The sequence below is a fragment of the Balaenoptera borealis genome (assembly GCF_965194805.1).
Source record: "Balaenoptera borealis genome assembly, chromosome: 11".
NCBI classification, from domain to species: Eukaryota; Metazoa; Chordata; class Mammalia; order Artiodactyla; family Balaenopteridae; genus Balaenoptera; species Balaenoptera borealis.
The window spans coordinates 107,054,618-107,068,604 of NC_138868.1; the positions used below are offsets into that span (position 1 = coordinate 107,054,618).

Consider the following 13,987-nt stretch of genomic DNA (forward strand, 5'->3'; position numbering starts at 1 on the left):
AGAGCACAGGAATTATTCTTCCTCCTTTACGCTTCTCTTCATTTTCAGGGCCTCCCCTAATGACTTTTTAACCTCAGTTCACCAAGGTCAGCATCTTAGAGGTGCAAGCAAGATGGTATAGACTACGTGTATACTGTGTATATTTTTAAGTTGCCATTTATCGAATGCTTATTTAATCCCCTTAACAATCCTATAAAGCATTTGTTATTAATCCTTTTTTTTTTTATTGTGGTAAAAGTCACATAATATAAAACATATTATTTTCACCATACTTAACTGTACAGTTCAGTGGCACTAAGTACATTCACATGGCTATGCAACTCTCACCATCATCCGTCTCCCGAATTCTTCACCTTCCCAGACTGAAACGCTGTCCCCATCAAACACTGCCTCCCCATTCCCCCTCCCCCTGGGACCCTGGCATCCACCAGTGTGCTTTCTGATTCTATGAATTTGACTATCCCAGGTACCTCGTAGAAGTGGAATCAAACAGTATTTGTCTGCACCTAATGTATATTGGAATGCGTTTTTAAGGTTAACTTAGAGAAGCAGAACCTGGGGTTCAAAAAGAGGAAGCTTTCGACAGAGACTGTTTGGAAGAGTAAATGGCTGAGCTGGGGTCTGAACCCAGGGTGGACTGATTCTAAACGCCACATCGTAACCACTGACCTGCCAGAGAGGAAGGATGTCTGCACCAGGGCGTCCACACCCTCCACGCCCTTCCACAGCCCGGGTGCCAGTCGCCTTTGCACAGCTTTGGAAGTGGGAGGCCAGGCCAGCTGGTCAGACATCTGTTAGTGGTCGCCGGCAGGGGTCGGAGGGAGACAGTGGCAGACGAGGGGCCGGTCCTGAGCTGAGAAGGTTCGGGAAGCAGGGCAGGCTGTCCCGGGTGGGCATCGCCGGAGGGAAGGCCCAGAGGGAAGCAGAATGGGGTTGGTGGCCAGTAGGGCCCTCCTCGAAGGCTGGGCCTTTTCTAACCCAGGGCCTCAGAGGGAGGAGGGGTTTGGAGGACCATCTCGCTCGTCCTCTGCCAACAGCTAGGATGTTGCCCCCATGTACAGTCTTCCCTGTATGGGGGGAAGTCTGGGCGGTGGGTCTTCCTCCTGGCAGACTTGGCTCTTTTTTGGGAAGTTTGGGGCTTTGGGTTCGGGGTCCCCTTTGTTAGAGCTTTTCTCCTTTGGCACCCTCGCTCTTCCAAGAAAAGAGGTCTGGATCGGACTGAGAGAAGTTTCTGCCCTGAGCAGGAGTGGCCTTGCCCGTTCTTCTACTGAAAGGTCTGCATTCAGAAGCCAGGCTTTCCAAAGATAAACAGGACTAGGTACTGCCAACCAGAAATTTGAAGAGAAGTCTCAGAGAAAATTCATCTTTTTCTATCCAGTAATCGAGAGCACGGTCTCATGTCATACGGGATGAAGAGAGAGGCTTTTGTGCTGGTGTCTCTGCATCTTTGGCCTCCAGGTGAGGGCATGACAAAGTGTGGAGCTGCGCGTTGCCTGGGACATTGGGCTTTCAGACAGTGAACCGTCGGCATCAGAACAGAAAGAAATGTCTTTCCTGAGATGTTTGGCCAGGTTTCCAGGACCCGTTTAACAGCTCCACACAGAAGCTGAGTTAACACTGGGATGTCTGTGAGAAAGTCACGTCCAGAGAAAGTTTTCCCCTTCCAACAAGGACTTTTCAGAAAAAAATCTCCATGCTCATATTTCTCCACCCCGGGAGGCTCTCCTGGAATCTAAGAGGCCATTTAGGGTCAAAGTCAGCCGCACCGGGCGTCCCATGGTGGAGATACTGTTCAGACCATTATATACTTGAAGCTGAATTATCCACAATGCCTGGCAGTGCCCAGATTCCCCAGAATAAGGCTCTGGTCTCTCTTTGCTTTGGCAAAAGTTGATCTCAGGACCGCCTGAAACCATAAGCTCCACGCAAAGCCCTTCTGGGAGGACTCTTCTGAAAAAGCATCACAATAAGATTCGTCATCAAGCCAGGGGTACCAGCCTTCACTGAAGTAAAAAGTGAGTGTCAGAATTGGGGTAATTTTCTGCTGCTCAAGCGTCTGCCACCACCCAGAAGTTCTGAGACCAGCTGCTCTGTGGGTCCCTAACGGTCACATTTTTGCCCTCTGTGCCCTTGGCCATTCCCTTAAGTGTGTGTTTTGAGAAGTCAGTTCTCAGAAAGCAGACGGTATGCACCACTTTCAGGGTGGGGGGCCCAGGGCATGCTCAGGCTACCTTGTGGGCCAGGCACGCCCCACAAGAGAGCAGCCCACGTGCTGACCGGCAGCCGAGGGTCGGGGAGCTCTGGCACAGCCAGGAGTCAGGCCCGGGGAGGAAGAGTGTTTGTGCAGGAATATGAGTCGTTGGGTAGCTCCGGGTCCAGGATTTTCCATGTTGGTTGTAGACATATTTCTGTCTGTGTGTCTGGGACTAGAGCTGACCACACTGCTGAGTTCTCACTTGTATGACTTTTAGGAGGAAAACAAGCCCTCATTTCAACAATGATGCTGTTAAAATATATCTGAAACAAAAAGCAGGCCACTTGAGTGAATGGCATCTAGTGCTGGGCTTCCTGTGGGGACAGGTCTCAGCCCACGCCTTGTCATACGTGGACCGTTGTCCATTCTGCTCGGAGGGCAGCCGGGGTTAACAGTCTATACTCATCCATCACCCGTCACCCAGACTGGAACCCCCTGAAGACTTCATTTAGTGGGGAGCAGCTGGTGTAGAGGCTTTGAATTCTCTCCAGCTAGGAAAAAAGAGTGAACAACAAGAGGAAGTGTGTATATTTAGCAAGAAGGAGAAAATATCGGCCCAGTTATTCATTCATTCATTAAACAAATATTTATGGGGTGCTTATTCTGGGCTGGACACTGTTCTAGGTGCTTGGTTCTATCAGAGAACAAAAGAGGGGTCCCTACCCTTATGGACCTGACATTCAGGTGGGAGATGTGGACAATAAACGTCATGGATTAATTATTGATTAAATGAGGTGATAAGTGGAAAAATAAGAAGCAGAGCAGGGTAAGGGGGATGGAAGCAGGGGAGGGGGGTTAATGTGTATTTGGTAGGGCTGGCAAACGTGTTTCTGGGTCTGAACGTTTTAAGGTATTTAATGATGCAAACACAGTAATAACGTTACTTGCTAATATTTACCGAGTTTGATGCTGTGCTGGGCGCTGGGCCAGCTGTTTGCTTGGATATCTAATTTAATCTGCAAGGCTGCCCCAGTACTTCCAATCTCTAAGGCAGAATGCCAGACCTTAGCTCTTGACCTTGGCCTTCTCCATCTTCAGCTTTGTCCCTGTAGTAGGACATACTCCAAAAACACTGGCTTTCATGTCAATCTTCCATTTAGGAGATGACCCCACAAACCCCAGGGCCCACAGAGAGCATTTGTTAAACTCCCCAGTAAATGGACCCAGGTGTCCTTTGTAGACTCAGGTGCCAGTGGCAGGATTTTCCATGCAAGTGGGTAGGAATGAAAGAGCACATGGGAGGGAGCCTTGTGGTCTTTGCTGCTCTGATTCTACACTCTGCTCCGGGACCCTTGGCTAAAGACGCCCGCTCACGGCACGGCCCGCTGCTGTTTATTGTTCTGTTAACTCCACAGGAGGACACAGTTCAGGCTGATTGCTGGTGGCCTCTCTGTTTCTGTCCCTTGCTTTTTTCACCTACTAGGGGACTTTAAGATTGGTTGGGACCTCGAAAGTCCTCCCGGTCAGGCTTCCCCCCCAACCCCCAAGGCATCACGGGAAAGATGGGGCTGCCAGACACTTCTCTGATAAAGCATCAACTTCCAACATGATTGGGCACTCAGAGAAAAATCCAGCCACCACCCGCCCTCTGTTGGTTAGAGGGAATTCTTCCAAGCATTCTCTAACTTTTGCCTGTCTGCAGTGCCCCCAGAGCTAGAATAAAAGAATAGGAGGAAAAGTTGGCAAGAAGTCAAGGATAACTATAGCCAAAGCCATAATTTGGACTAAGAAAACAGGTTCTTCTGAACGAATATAACATAGCTTTAGAGAAGATGCAAGAGAGGATGGAAGCCTCCGGTAAACTAAGGATTGAGAAGAAACACTGATTAGAAAACTCTGAGTCAGAGATATTATCAGTGCAGTAAGTCAGAAGTCAAGTCAGAACTTCAGATAACACACACCAATTCCTGGAACTTAGCGATTTGCTTTTTCTCTTTCATGAATTTGTCACTTTCTATTCCACTTTCTGTTCCGTTCCTGCTAGATTCATCTCCTTCCCCCAGCACCCACCCCATCCATCCATCCTACACATCACCACGAGCTGCACTCTCCACCACACCCTGGGATCATGGTATTGCCACCTGCCCCAAGCCTCTCCTGGTTTCCATGGCCTGTAACCCAGAGCCATTAAGCTGGCTGAGCGGCCGTGGACCTGGCCATGAACCTGGCCTCGGCCCTCTCTTCCGTGTCCCCCCGCTGCTGTCCCACAGCCCCACGCGTGGTTCCCCGCATCCGACACGTTCACATCTCACCGCTCACTTCCGCCGTATGCCCGCCGGGGATGCACACTCTCTCCTCCCCAAAGAGGCCTCACTCAAGTCACCCCAGGCCCAGTCACACTAGCCTCTCCCTCCGTCACCCCCAGTATCTCCAGCACTCCTTTGGTACATGACCCGTATTTCTTCACAGTCTGTTATCGTCTCCTATTTAAAGGCAAGCACTGGGGACTTGTGTCATATTCGTTCACATCCACTGTATAGCCACCAAACACACAATACATGGCAGAAATCAGTCCCAGATAAATTGCTGGAGGCCTAACCAGCATTCCCCTCCACCAAAGAGAAATCCTGGAAGAACCCAGCCTTTCCTCGAGGATACCCCAGCCTCGCACACACTCTGCAGACGCCCGCAAGACAGCCCAGAAGATACCCATGAGAACCTACAACCGCATCCCCAGCTTGAAAACAACTTAGGTTCTTTGTTTGTTTTTGTTTTATTTTGTTTTTAAGCAAGCACAAGAATCTATTTGCAGGAGGAATTGTGAGAAAAAAAACAAGTCAAAGAAAAATAAAAACAGACGACTCAAACGAGCCGAGCTTTGTCTCTCTTTTTTGCCCCCTTCCCTCCCCTTCCTCCCATCTGCATCCCCCTCACTTTCTGTTTTGCTTTTCATGCCAATTGCTAAAGACTGTAATTTTAAAACTGCACTGGCTTTTCCAGAGCCAGGAGGAATGTGCATCCGCACGTGGATTTTTCCACAAGGAAATCATTCCTGTCTTTTGGTTCCTCTTAGCCAGAAACAACAAGAACAAGCCATGGGACCAGCCGGTCCGTCTTTGCAGTTCTCATTCTAATTCGTTTGAGAGGCTCAGAAGGGGCGGAGGGGGATGGTTTGCGTTTCACCCCGCCTGACCGTTGTTTGCTGAGGTCTGTGCTCCATTTGTTCAGATGTTTTTTATGGTTTCTTTGTTGTCCATGGAAAGACTTTGAAAGTCATCATTCTGTATCCTTAAGCTCTTCTGCTATTCCTGCTCCGTGTCTCAATGGGACTCACACCATGAGAAAGGAAAAGAGGATGTTTCCAGCCAGTCGGTTAAGCAATTTCTGAACAGGGTTAGGGAGGCATGTGTATTCTTTCAAGAAAGGGGTTGGGATCACGAATGTTCCATGTCAATGGAGTGTCCGCCAAGGCGATCTGGAAACCTCTCTGCACTTCCAGGCAGGAAGCATCTCTCCAGCCCCTCGTTTCTGGTTCCAGCCATACCTCTGGCCTTTTTCCTTTCTCTGTGCTCATTACCCAGCCCTCTTCACTATCAACAGAAAAGCATGAGAGGCCGAGGAGAGCCCAGATGTGCCCACAGCACCAGTGTGCTGGAGTGAGGGGCTGGAGCCGCCACCAGGGTCCTCACGGCCGGGGCTGTGAGACAGTCTGCCCGTGAGCCTTTAATCTGGACATGACCCATCTCTCCAGAGCTGCTTAAAGGGCTTTGCTATACAGCTTCGGACATTTTTTTCTTGCTAAACTTAGATGATATTTGTAGAATGCCTTATAAGATGCTTCACATATGCTGTCTCATTTGATCATTACCTGTCTCCATCCGTTCTGGTTGCTGTAACAAAGTACCATAGTCTGGGTGGTTTACAAACAAAAGAAACAAACTTCTCACAGTGCTGGAGGTTGGAAGTCTGAGGTCAGGGTGCCAGCATGGTCAGGTTCTGGTGAGAGCTCCCTTTTGGATTGCCGACACCTGACTTCTTTTTGTGCCCTCATAAGGCAGGAAGCAGGCAGACATGCTACCTCTGTGACCTCTTCTTATAAGGGCACTAATCCCATTCATGGAGGCTCCACCCTCATGACTTAATTACCTCCCAAGACCCCCGCCTCCCAGTACCATCCCACTGAGGGGATTAGACATCAATGTATGAATTTGCGCAGGGGACACAAATATTCCGTTGATAACATCAGCACAACCCTGTAAGGTAGGTAAATCATGTAAATTTTTATTTCCATATTTTAAAAAATTGAGGCCCAAGGATGTCTGGATTCATCCAAGGTCTCACAACAAATGGTGGAAGGACAGAATTTGAACCAGCCCTATGACTTCAAATTCAGGGTTCTTTCCATTACTTGGGCTCCCAATCAGTGTGTCGATGTTCCTTCCATTCATTCCCCTTTGCCCCAGGGGATGGGTACACTTCTGGAATTTAGTGATGCTTGAAAAGTTGTTGCAGAATTCTCCAGGTCCCTGAACGATAATCTTCATGCAACCTTTCTAAAGAGCAGGAGATGCTGATGTGCCTCTATTTGTTTTTTCCATTAGACCCTTCCTATGACTCAGTCAGGAGAGGAGGATGGGGCAATAACATGAATTCTGGTCTCAACAAAAGTAAGTAAACGTCACTTTATTCTTTGGGAAGAAAACCTTTTTCTGAGGACGGGGTGGAGAACAGAGTCATAAGATAAAGGAGGATAGGAGTGAGCATTTTGTTTTCCTACTTTTTGAATGGCCATCAGAATTAATTGCCAATGTAGGACCTGTCAGTGATACCTAGTTCTGGAAAGATATGGGATTTTCACTCAGACCTGTGAGTTTTGTTTCACTGCATTTGGCTTTAGAATTTTCAAAGTTGGAAGGTTTCTCTCATGACAAGGTCTGTATGAATGAAAAATCACCAGATTCGGACTCTGTCACTTAAGTTATGATAATGACCCTCTATGGCTTTGCTTTTCTAATTGTCAAGATGTAGTTATACCAACATCTCTACCCCAATTTCATGAAAGGCTGAGAGGGAGGATAACCTGATGAGGGGATGGTAGGGGTCTGACACATCAATTTGTGTTGAAATCTGACCCAAAATCTCCCATTAAGGGAGTAGCGGGAAAGACTGACTCATGTGGTCCTGACCCAGAATGTGTCAATCTTGCTATCTCTAGGAAGTAAAATATCAAACACAGAAATGGATGGTGAAGGGAATTCTTTCAAGAAAGAGGTTGGGACTAAAACTAATGCCAGCAATAACCACCATCCCTTTTAATAATATGCATTATTTGTTTACTCTGCCCCCAGCCCTTGGCCCTATGGGGTACACAGTGTTGAATCAGACATGGACCAATCTCTCAAGCAGGGGAGAGGAGTCATGCGCACATACAACTCTTTCCCTCTGGGAGGTATCAGGAAGGCCAAGTGGACCTGGGGCCATATGATTTGGCTCTGCAAGGAGAGGCAGGATTTGGACCCACAGAGGTGGGGAGGACTGGGCCTCCCAGGAGAGGCGGGGCCAGGGAAAGACATCAAGGTTGACGTGTCTGACAGTCAGGAGGACTTGGGCTCCTGGGGTTTAGGATGCACGAAGGGAAATAAGTCTGGAAAGGTAAGGAAGGGGACGCAAAGATGCCAGGAAGATAGACCTCAATGCTTTAGTCGACAGTGAGTCACTAAGGTTTTTGGATGGTGGGGTGTAGTGGTTTAGGGAGATGAAACTGGCTAAATAACGTTTGATGGGTCGATGGGAAGACAGAAGTGGCAAGCACGCCAGTCACATGAGTCTGTAGACGGTGCAAGAAGCAACGCAGCTCTAACATGCAGACATGATGACAGGGGTGGAAAGGGTGTACCTAAGAGATGCCATGGAGGGGAGCTCACAAACATGGAAACTCAGGAGCAGGTGACCTGTGCTCAGATGTCACCTTCTCCTTCAGGACCTTTCTAAATTTTCATTAAAAATGAAATCCGCAGCCCTGATACCGTTAGACACGCTCTTCTACATACTTACTGCTAATGATACTGTGTATCATTGTCTTCCCATTAAAACGTAAGTTCTAGCAGGAACCACTGGTTCAGTGCTGGGTTCTCTAGTATCGAGAGCAGTGCCGGCACAGAGTAGATTCTGGATAAATATTTATAAAATAGAATGAATAAATGAGTAGCGTGAGCAAATGAATGAATGAGAAAGCACATTTGTCCTCCTTCGGGGGGGGGCGTTGGACGAGGTGTTCCCCTCCCCTCGTGGAGAATGGCCCCACTTACCGTATTTCTCTTCTTGCTGCAGGTCCCCCCCTTGCAGGAGCACAAACAATGAGTAAGAATACCGAACAGCGGCCCCAACCAGGTACCTGTCCATGATGTGCGAACCCTCCTTTGCTTCCTATGTGGCCATTGGTCCCACATGGTCAGCGGAGGAGGATTTAGACAATATACGGCATTTGTGTCTTTCATAGAATCCTATATTTGACACTATAATAGATCTGTGAATTGGGTACCTGACACTGGAATCACATAGAGACTCGTGGAATATCAGAGGTGAAAGGAACCTAAAGAGTAAAATGCCTCATGTTGTAAAATAAAGAAACTGAGGCCCAAAGAGGTGAAGTGATTTGCGAAAAGCCACACGGCTGGTTTATGGGAGAACTAGAGCTACCATCCCAGACTCTCAAGTTGCTTGACCAAATGTTCCCTGTGGTGGATCTACTTAACAATTAAGGCAGAGGAACTGTTAAAACCACGGAATTGGAGACTCTTAGTATGGGAAGGGAGCCTAGAGACATCTAGGTCTACAACATCCTCCGTAACATCTCAGTCTTATGATTACCTCACCTCCACTTGAATACCTACAGCAACGGGGAGTTCACTACCTGGCTAGGCTCAATTCCACCATATGAGTCAAAGTCCCCCTCCCTGTATCTTCCATTCGAGCTTCCCAGTTTGCCCTCAGGAGAGGTCTTCCTCCCATTCTCTGTGAAGGTCCTTCATGTATCTGAAGACAGCTGTTGTGCCCCTTCCAAGCCCAGCTTGGTCTTCTCTGTGGGACACAGCTAAGACTGAGCTCCAAACAAGCCACCGCTTTGGGATGGACAGACATTGTTTTCCATCTGCACTGAAGATAAGCGATAGAAAGTTGACCTACATTTCCTCAGGAAGGCTGAGAACTTGCTGACTGTGAAACACAAGTCAGACAGAGAGGACTTGACATAGGGGATTTAAAGAATCCCCAACAACAACGAAATTAGACATTACCTGCCCAGAATATTTTAGTTGTCATACCGTGTGGATAAAAAGGGGTAGACTAAGAGGGCTTAAAAGGACTCTTCAAGTTAATTTGTGGTTGTAAGCAAAACCCCCAAAATCATGTCGATTTTTTAAATTACAAGTAAAATTATGAAAATTGTAAAGTATCAAACGTACGATAGCATGGCCAAGTTGCGATCCAGCTCTCTACCGTGATTCCCTCGCCTGAAGTAAAGAAGATAAACCTCACATAAGTCAATATGGCAAAGATTTCTTTTATGGCTAAACAATCACATAAGTTTTAAGCAAACTGAGATATTAAGAATAATCATTTTATAGCTAAAATCCAAATTCTGGTTGGTGTTGACATTTCCAAGCTTAAAATCAGAGACGGTTATACTAGAAGGGAACTGGGGAATCCAGGAACCCAACCCATCATTTTGCAGATGAGAAAACCGATACCCAGAGATTGTCCAATGAGTTATTTAGTTTATAACTTTGCTGGGCTAGAACCCAGGCTGCTTGATTTCTGGGCATGTGTTTCTGCTACATCAGAAAAAGAGAGACGTGTAAAGTTGTCAGTAATAGTTAGAGCTATTAAAGTCCAGTCATCATTAGGCTTCTTTAAGCCCATTTAATAAGCCATACTTCACCTTATTCATGACGACTGAATATTAGCTAGCTCCCTTCCAAGTGGTTTTACTATTCTGTTTTAGGTAATGACAGCATTACCTACAAATTTTAGACACCAAGTATGAAAAAATGATACTATTTCACGTTGTTTCTGTAATTCCGGGGATAAAGACCGTAACTGGTCAAGATCTTTGAGGTGTGCAAAAAAAGGCAGTGCAGTTTTCTGAAATCAGGCTTTCCTATGATATTGAAATAAAAGTGTAAACCCTTGGGGTATTGTCATTGTTAATGCTGTTGTTTCTATATTTTTAATAACAGTGAAGCAAATTTCCTTTCTTGTTTCCTTAGATCCATATCAGATCCTGGGCCCGACCAGCAGTCGCCTAGCCAATCCCGGTGAGTTTCCTTTGACCTGAGAGGTCGTCTTCCAGAATGTTCCATAGCTTTGTGAGGTCACAGGGACCTCTTAGGTGTCCTCAGTTCAGACACCTGACCTGGGAGTAGCATGTACTTCTTTCCTTGAAATGTTCGACCCCTGTTTCTCTGGTGCACACAGGAGAGGACAGGACTTGTCATGGTGGTGATAATGTCCGTTAGCTGAAGATGCTTCTGGACAACAAACATTTTAGCCCTGTCTCTGCACTGAGGTTGAGATAAGTTTCAGTAGGGAAAGATGGGGGGTGGGAGACCAGGAAACAGTTCCAGCCAGCTCACGGCAATCTTCCTCACGCAAGTGAATACGTATTCCAAAGGCGCTTTAGTCCTGACTTTAGAAAGTATTGCAGCGTTATCTGGCTACGTGAAAGAGGTTGCAGCTAAAATAAACTTGGCAGTGTATTTTAAGGGTTTGTGATTAAACTAACTCTCAAGCGAGTTCTAAACGAAACTCACCTCCTGTGTGAGCTAATAGGCCCTTGCAATAGTGAGACGGGCACCCAGGGAACTCCTGCGGCCCGTGTCTCCAGGCCGTCCCTGCTCAAAAGGCTGGGAAGCCACCAGCTCCCTCTCCTCTTGTTTCCTCTCTGCCCAAGTTCTTCTCTGTAGAACTTAGAGCCAAGAGCCAAGCACGAGGGCTAAGGAGCAGTCCAGGTCCCATCAGCCTAAAGCGTTGTCACACCTTCCCCCGGGGACTCTGAGGGACTTCAGCACTGAGTAAAGAGAAGACAGTGATTCAGGCCTTTATAGAGGAAGAGAGTCAGTATCTTGCCCAGAAGGGTGGGGAGTGGCTCGCCCAAAACCACACAGCGGGTTCTGGGCGAATGTCACCTGGCCCAGGGCAGATTATCTTACCATCTAACCTTGCTGATCTCGCCAGCATCAGGGGCCAGTGGGCTCTGACCGTAAAAAGAAACCAAGGGATTCTTATCCAGGGTGAGAGGACCCTTGCCCTTAGGAAATTAGGTTCTGACTTCCCAGGCTGAGCCTCTGTTTCCTCCTGTGTGCCTCGCTGCCTGCAGGGAGCGGGCAGATCCAGCTGTGGCAGTTCCTTCTGGAGTTACTGTCGGACAGCGCCAACGCCAGCTGCATCACCTGGGAGGGGACCAACGGGGAGTTCAAAATGACGGACCCCGATGAGGTGGCCAGGCGCTGGGGGGAGCGGAAGAGCAAACCCAACATGAATTACGACAAGCTGAGCCGAGCCCTCCGATACTACTACGATAAAAACATTATGACCAAAGTGCACGGCAAGAGGTACGCCTACAAATTTGACTTCCACGGCATCGCCCAGGCTCTGCAGCCGCACCCCACCGAGTCGTCCATGTACAAGTACCCTTCGGATATCTCCTACATGCCCTCCTACCACACCCACCCGCAGAAGGTGAACTTTGTCCCTCCGCCCCCGTCCTCCATGCCGGTCACTTCCTCTAGCCTCTTTGGAGCAGCGTCACAGTACTGGACCTCTCCCACGGGTGGCATCTACCCCAACCCCAATGTCCCCCGCCACCCAAACACCCACGTGCCCTCACACTTAGGCAGCTACTACTAGACGCTTCATCACCGGTGGCCTTCTCGCTGAAGTCCCCTTCCTCACACTTCTTGTTGGACATACGTGGCCTTGAAGAGAAAACGAAACTGGATGCTCTTTCTTGTTGGATAGAACCTTTATACCTGTTCTTTAAAAACGATTTTTTTTTTTTTTTTTTTAATGTTGGTAACTCCTGCTTCCTCTACCTTGAACAAAGAGATGGATAATTCCATGGGCCAGTATGCCAGTTGGGAGTCTCAATCTCCTGTCAGCCTACGAGTTGAATATTTAGATTACTGGAATAGTTGTGTCATGGGTCTGGGAAAGAAACTGTAGATTTATATTTTTAGGACCAAAGCAGTTACTTATCGACACACGGGTCTCGTCTTGGACCTTGAAGGGTTCATATGATAAAGAATCATGGACTTAACCAGTTACGCTCTGGTTTGAGACTTAGTGAAAATAGAGGCAGGAAGCTTATCATCTTATCTTAGGAAGACCTAACTCAGTGGATAGCAAACTGGAACATTGGTTGTAAGGCTAGTGAAGTTTTCACCCAACTGGAATTTCAGAGAAAGAACAAGTGTGTATTTAAGAAGCCACGGGCATTGCAAAATCTTTCTCAGTGGGCAGTAAATATGCACTAGGCTGACCATTCTCTCTGGAAATAGTCAAGATATGAACTAAGAAATGTTAATGCAAATGCAGACATTCCTGAAAGCCAGAGAGTTAAATATCTTTTTTTTTTTTTAAATAATGACAGTGGGTCCCAGAACTTTGAAAAGTCCTAGGGATTTCTAAACACAAACAGATTCGCAAGTGCTGTGCGCTTGTCAGATCGGTCCAGGGTCCACCAACCAGAAGGCAACTTACTGTATAAATTATGCAGAGTTATTTTCCTATATCTCGCAGTATTAAAAATAAATAATTAAAAAGTGAAAAAGAGTAAAGAAACGAGTTGACCTCGGTCACAAATACAATGTTAACTATCAAATCAGTCGCTATTTTTTTTTAAATGTAATTTGTACATCTTTTGTCAATCTGTACATTTGGGCTGTTTGTATGTTTTTTATAGCTGGTTTTTAAAAAAGCATAATGTGACTTATTGCGGAAAAGAACACAGGACGTTCAAGTCACTGACTTACTAGAAAGAGAATCACTGGTGTTGTTATTTAACAAGTGAGCAGAAGCAAATCAAGGCAAGCTCTTTAAACCGTTCCTGCTTTGGAGATGTTTGTAAATAACCGAACTGCAGCAGTCATAACTTGGAAAAGAACAACCAAACTTTCCCTTGTGGATACAAGGGATCTTCCTGCCTTATATATGCAATATATTTTTTAGATATTAAAATATATATAATTTTGCAGGTAATCATTGACTTTTTTAAACTATATTAAGTGTTAAGCTGACAACTGTCAATGAAGACTATGTTGTACAATAATTTGACTAAATAAATTGTGCCTTTTTCTCTCAGAACCAAGGACACCGTTTTCTTATTTACAACCAGCATTCTCTCCCCTGCCCGCCTCAGGTCCAAGGGTTTTCCCAGGGGAAGTTTCCTATTGACCTCTTCTGGCACCATGAAAACTTTTTCACATGTACATACAGCAGAAAGTATAGGCTCAATGTGGTTTTTATTGTTGTTTGTATTAGTCAGGGTCCTCCAGAGAAACAGAACCAATGGGATTTATTTGGAGATTTATTATGAGGACTCGACTCATGTGATTCTAGAGGCTGAGAAGTGCCCCGGTCTGCAAGCTGGACACACAGGAAAGCCAGTGGTGTGTAATTCTAGGCAACCAGGGAAGCTAGCTGATGGTGTAAATCCCAGTTCAAGGGCAGGAGAGAAGTCCCAGCTCAAGCAGGGAGCCAGGGGTGAATTCCTCTTTCCTCTGCTCTGTGCTCAGA

General features: G+C 46.8%; 1 protein-coding gene across 5 annotated transcripts in view; it reads left to right on the top strand.

Annotated features, from left to right (window-relative positions):
* The window catches only part of FLI1 (Fli-1 proto-oncogene, ETS transcription factor), a 122,286-nt gene extending 108,731 nt beyond the window's left edge, over positions 1-13,555 (top strand). For all 5 annotated transcript variants that reach the window (XM_082342375.1, XM_082342376.1, XM_082342378.1 and 2 more), the window contains 4 exons: positions 6,796-6,861; positions 8,525-8,584; positions 10,462-10,509; positions 11,571-13,555. In XM_082342375.1, the coding sequence (XP_082198501.1) occupies positions 6,796-6,861; positions 8,525-8,584; positions 10,462-10,509; positions 11,571-12,100 (704 nt within the window). In that variant the 3' untranslated portion in view covers positions 12,101-13,555. The remainder of the gene's footprint in view (positions 1-6,795; positions 6,862-8,524; positions 8,585-10,461; positions 10,510-11,570) is intronic.
* Positions 13,556-13,987: the final 432 nt, after the last annotated feature.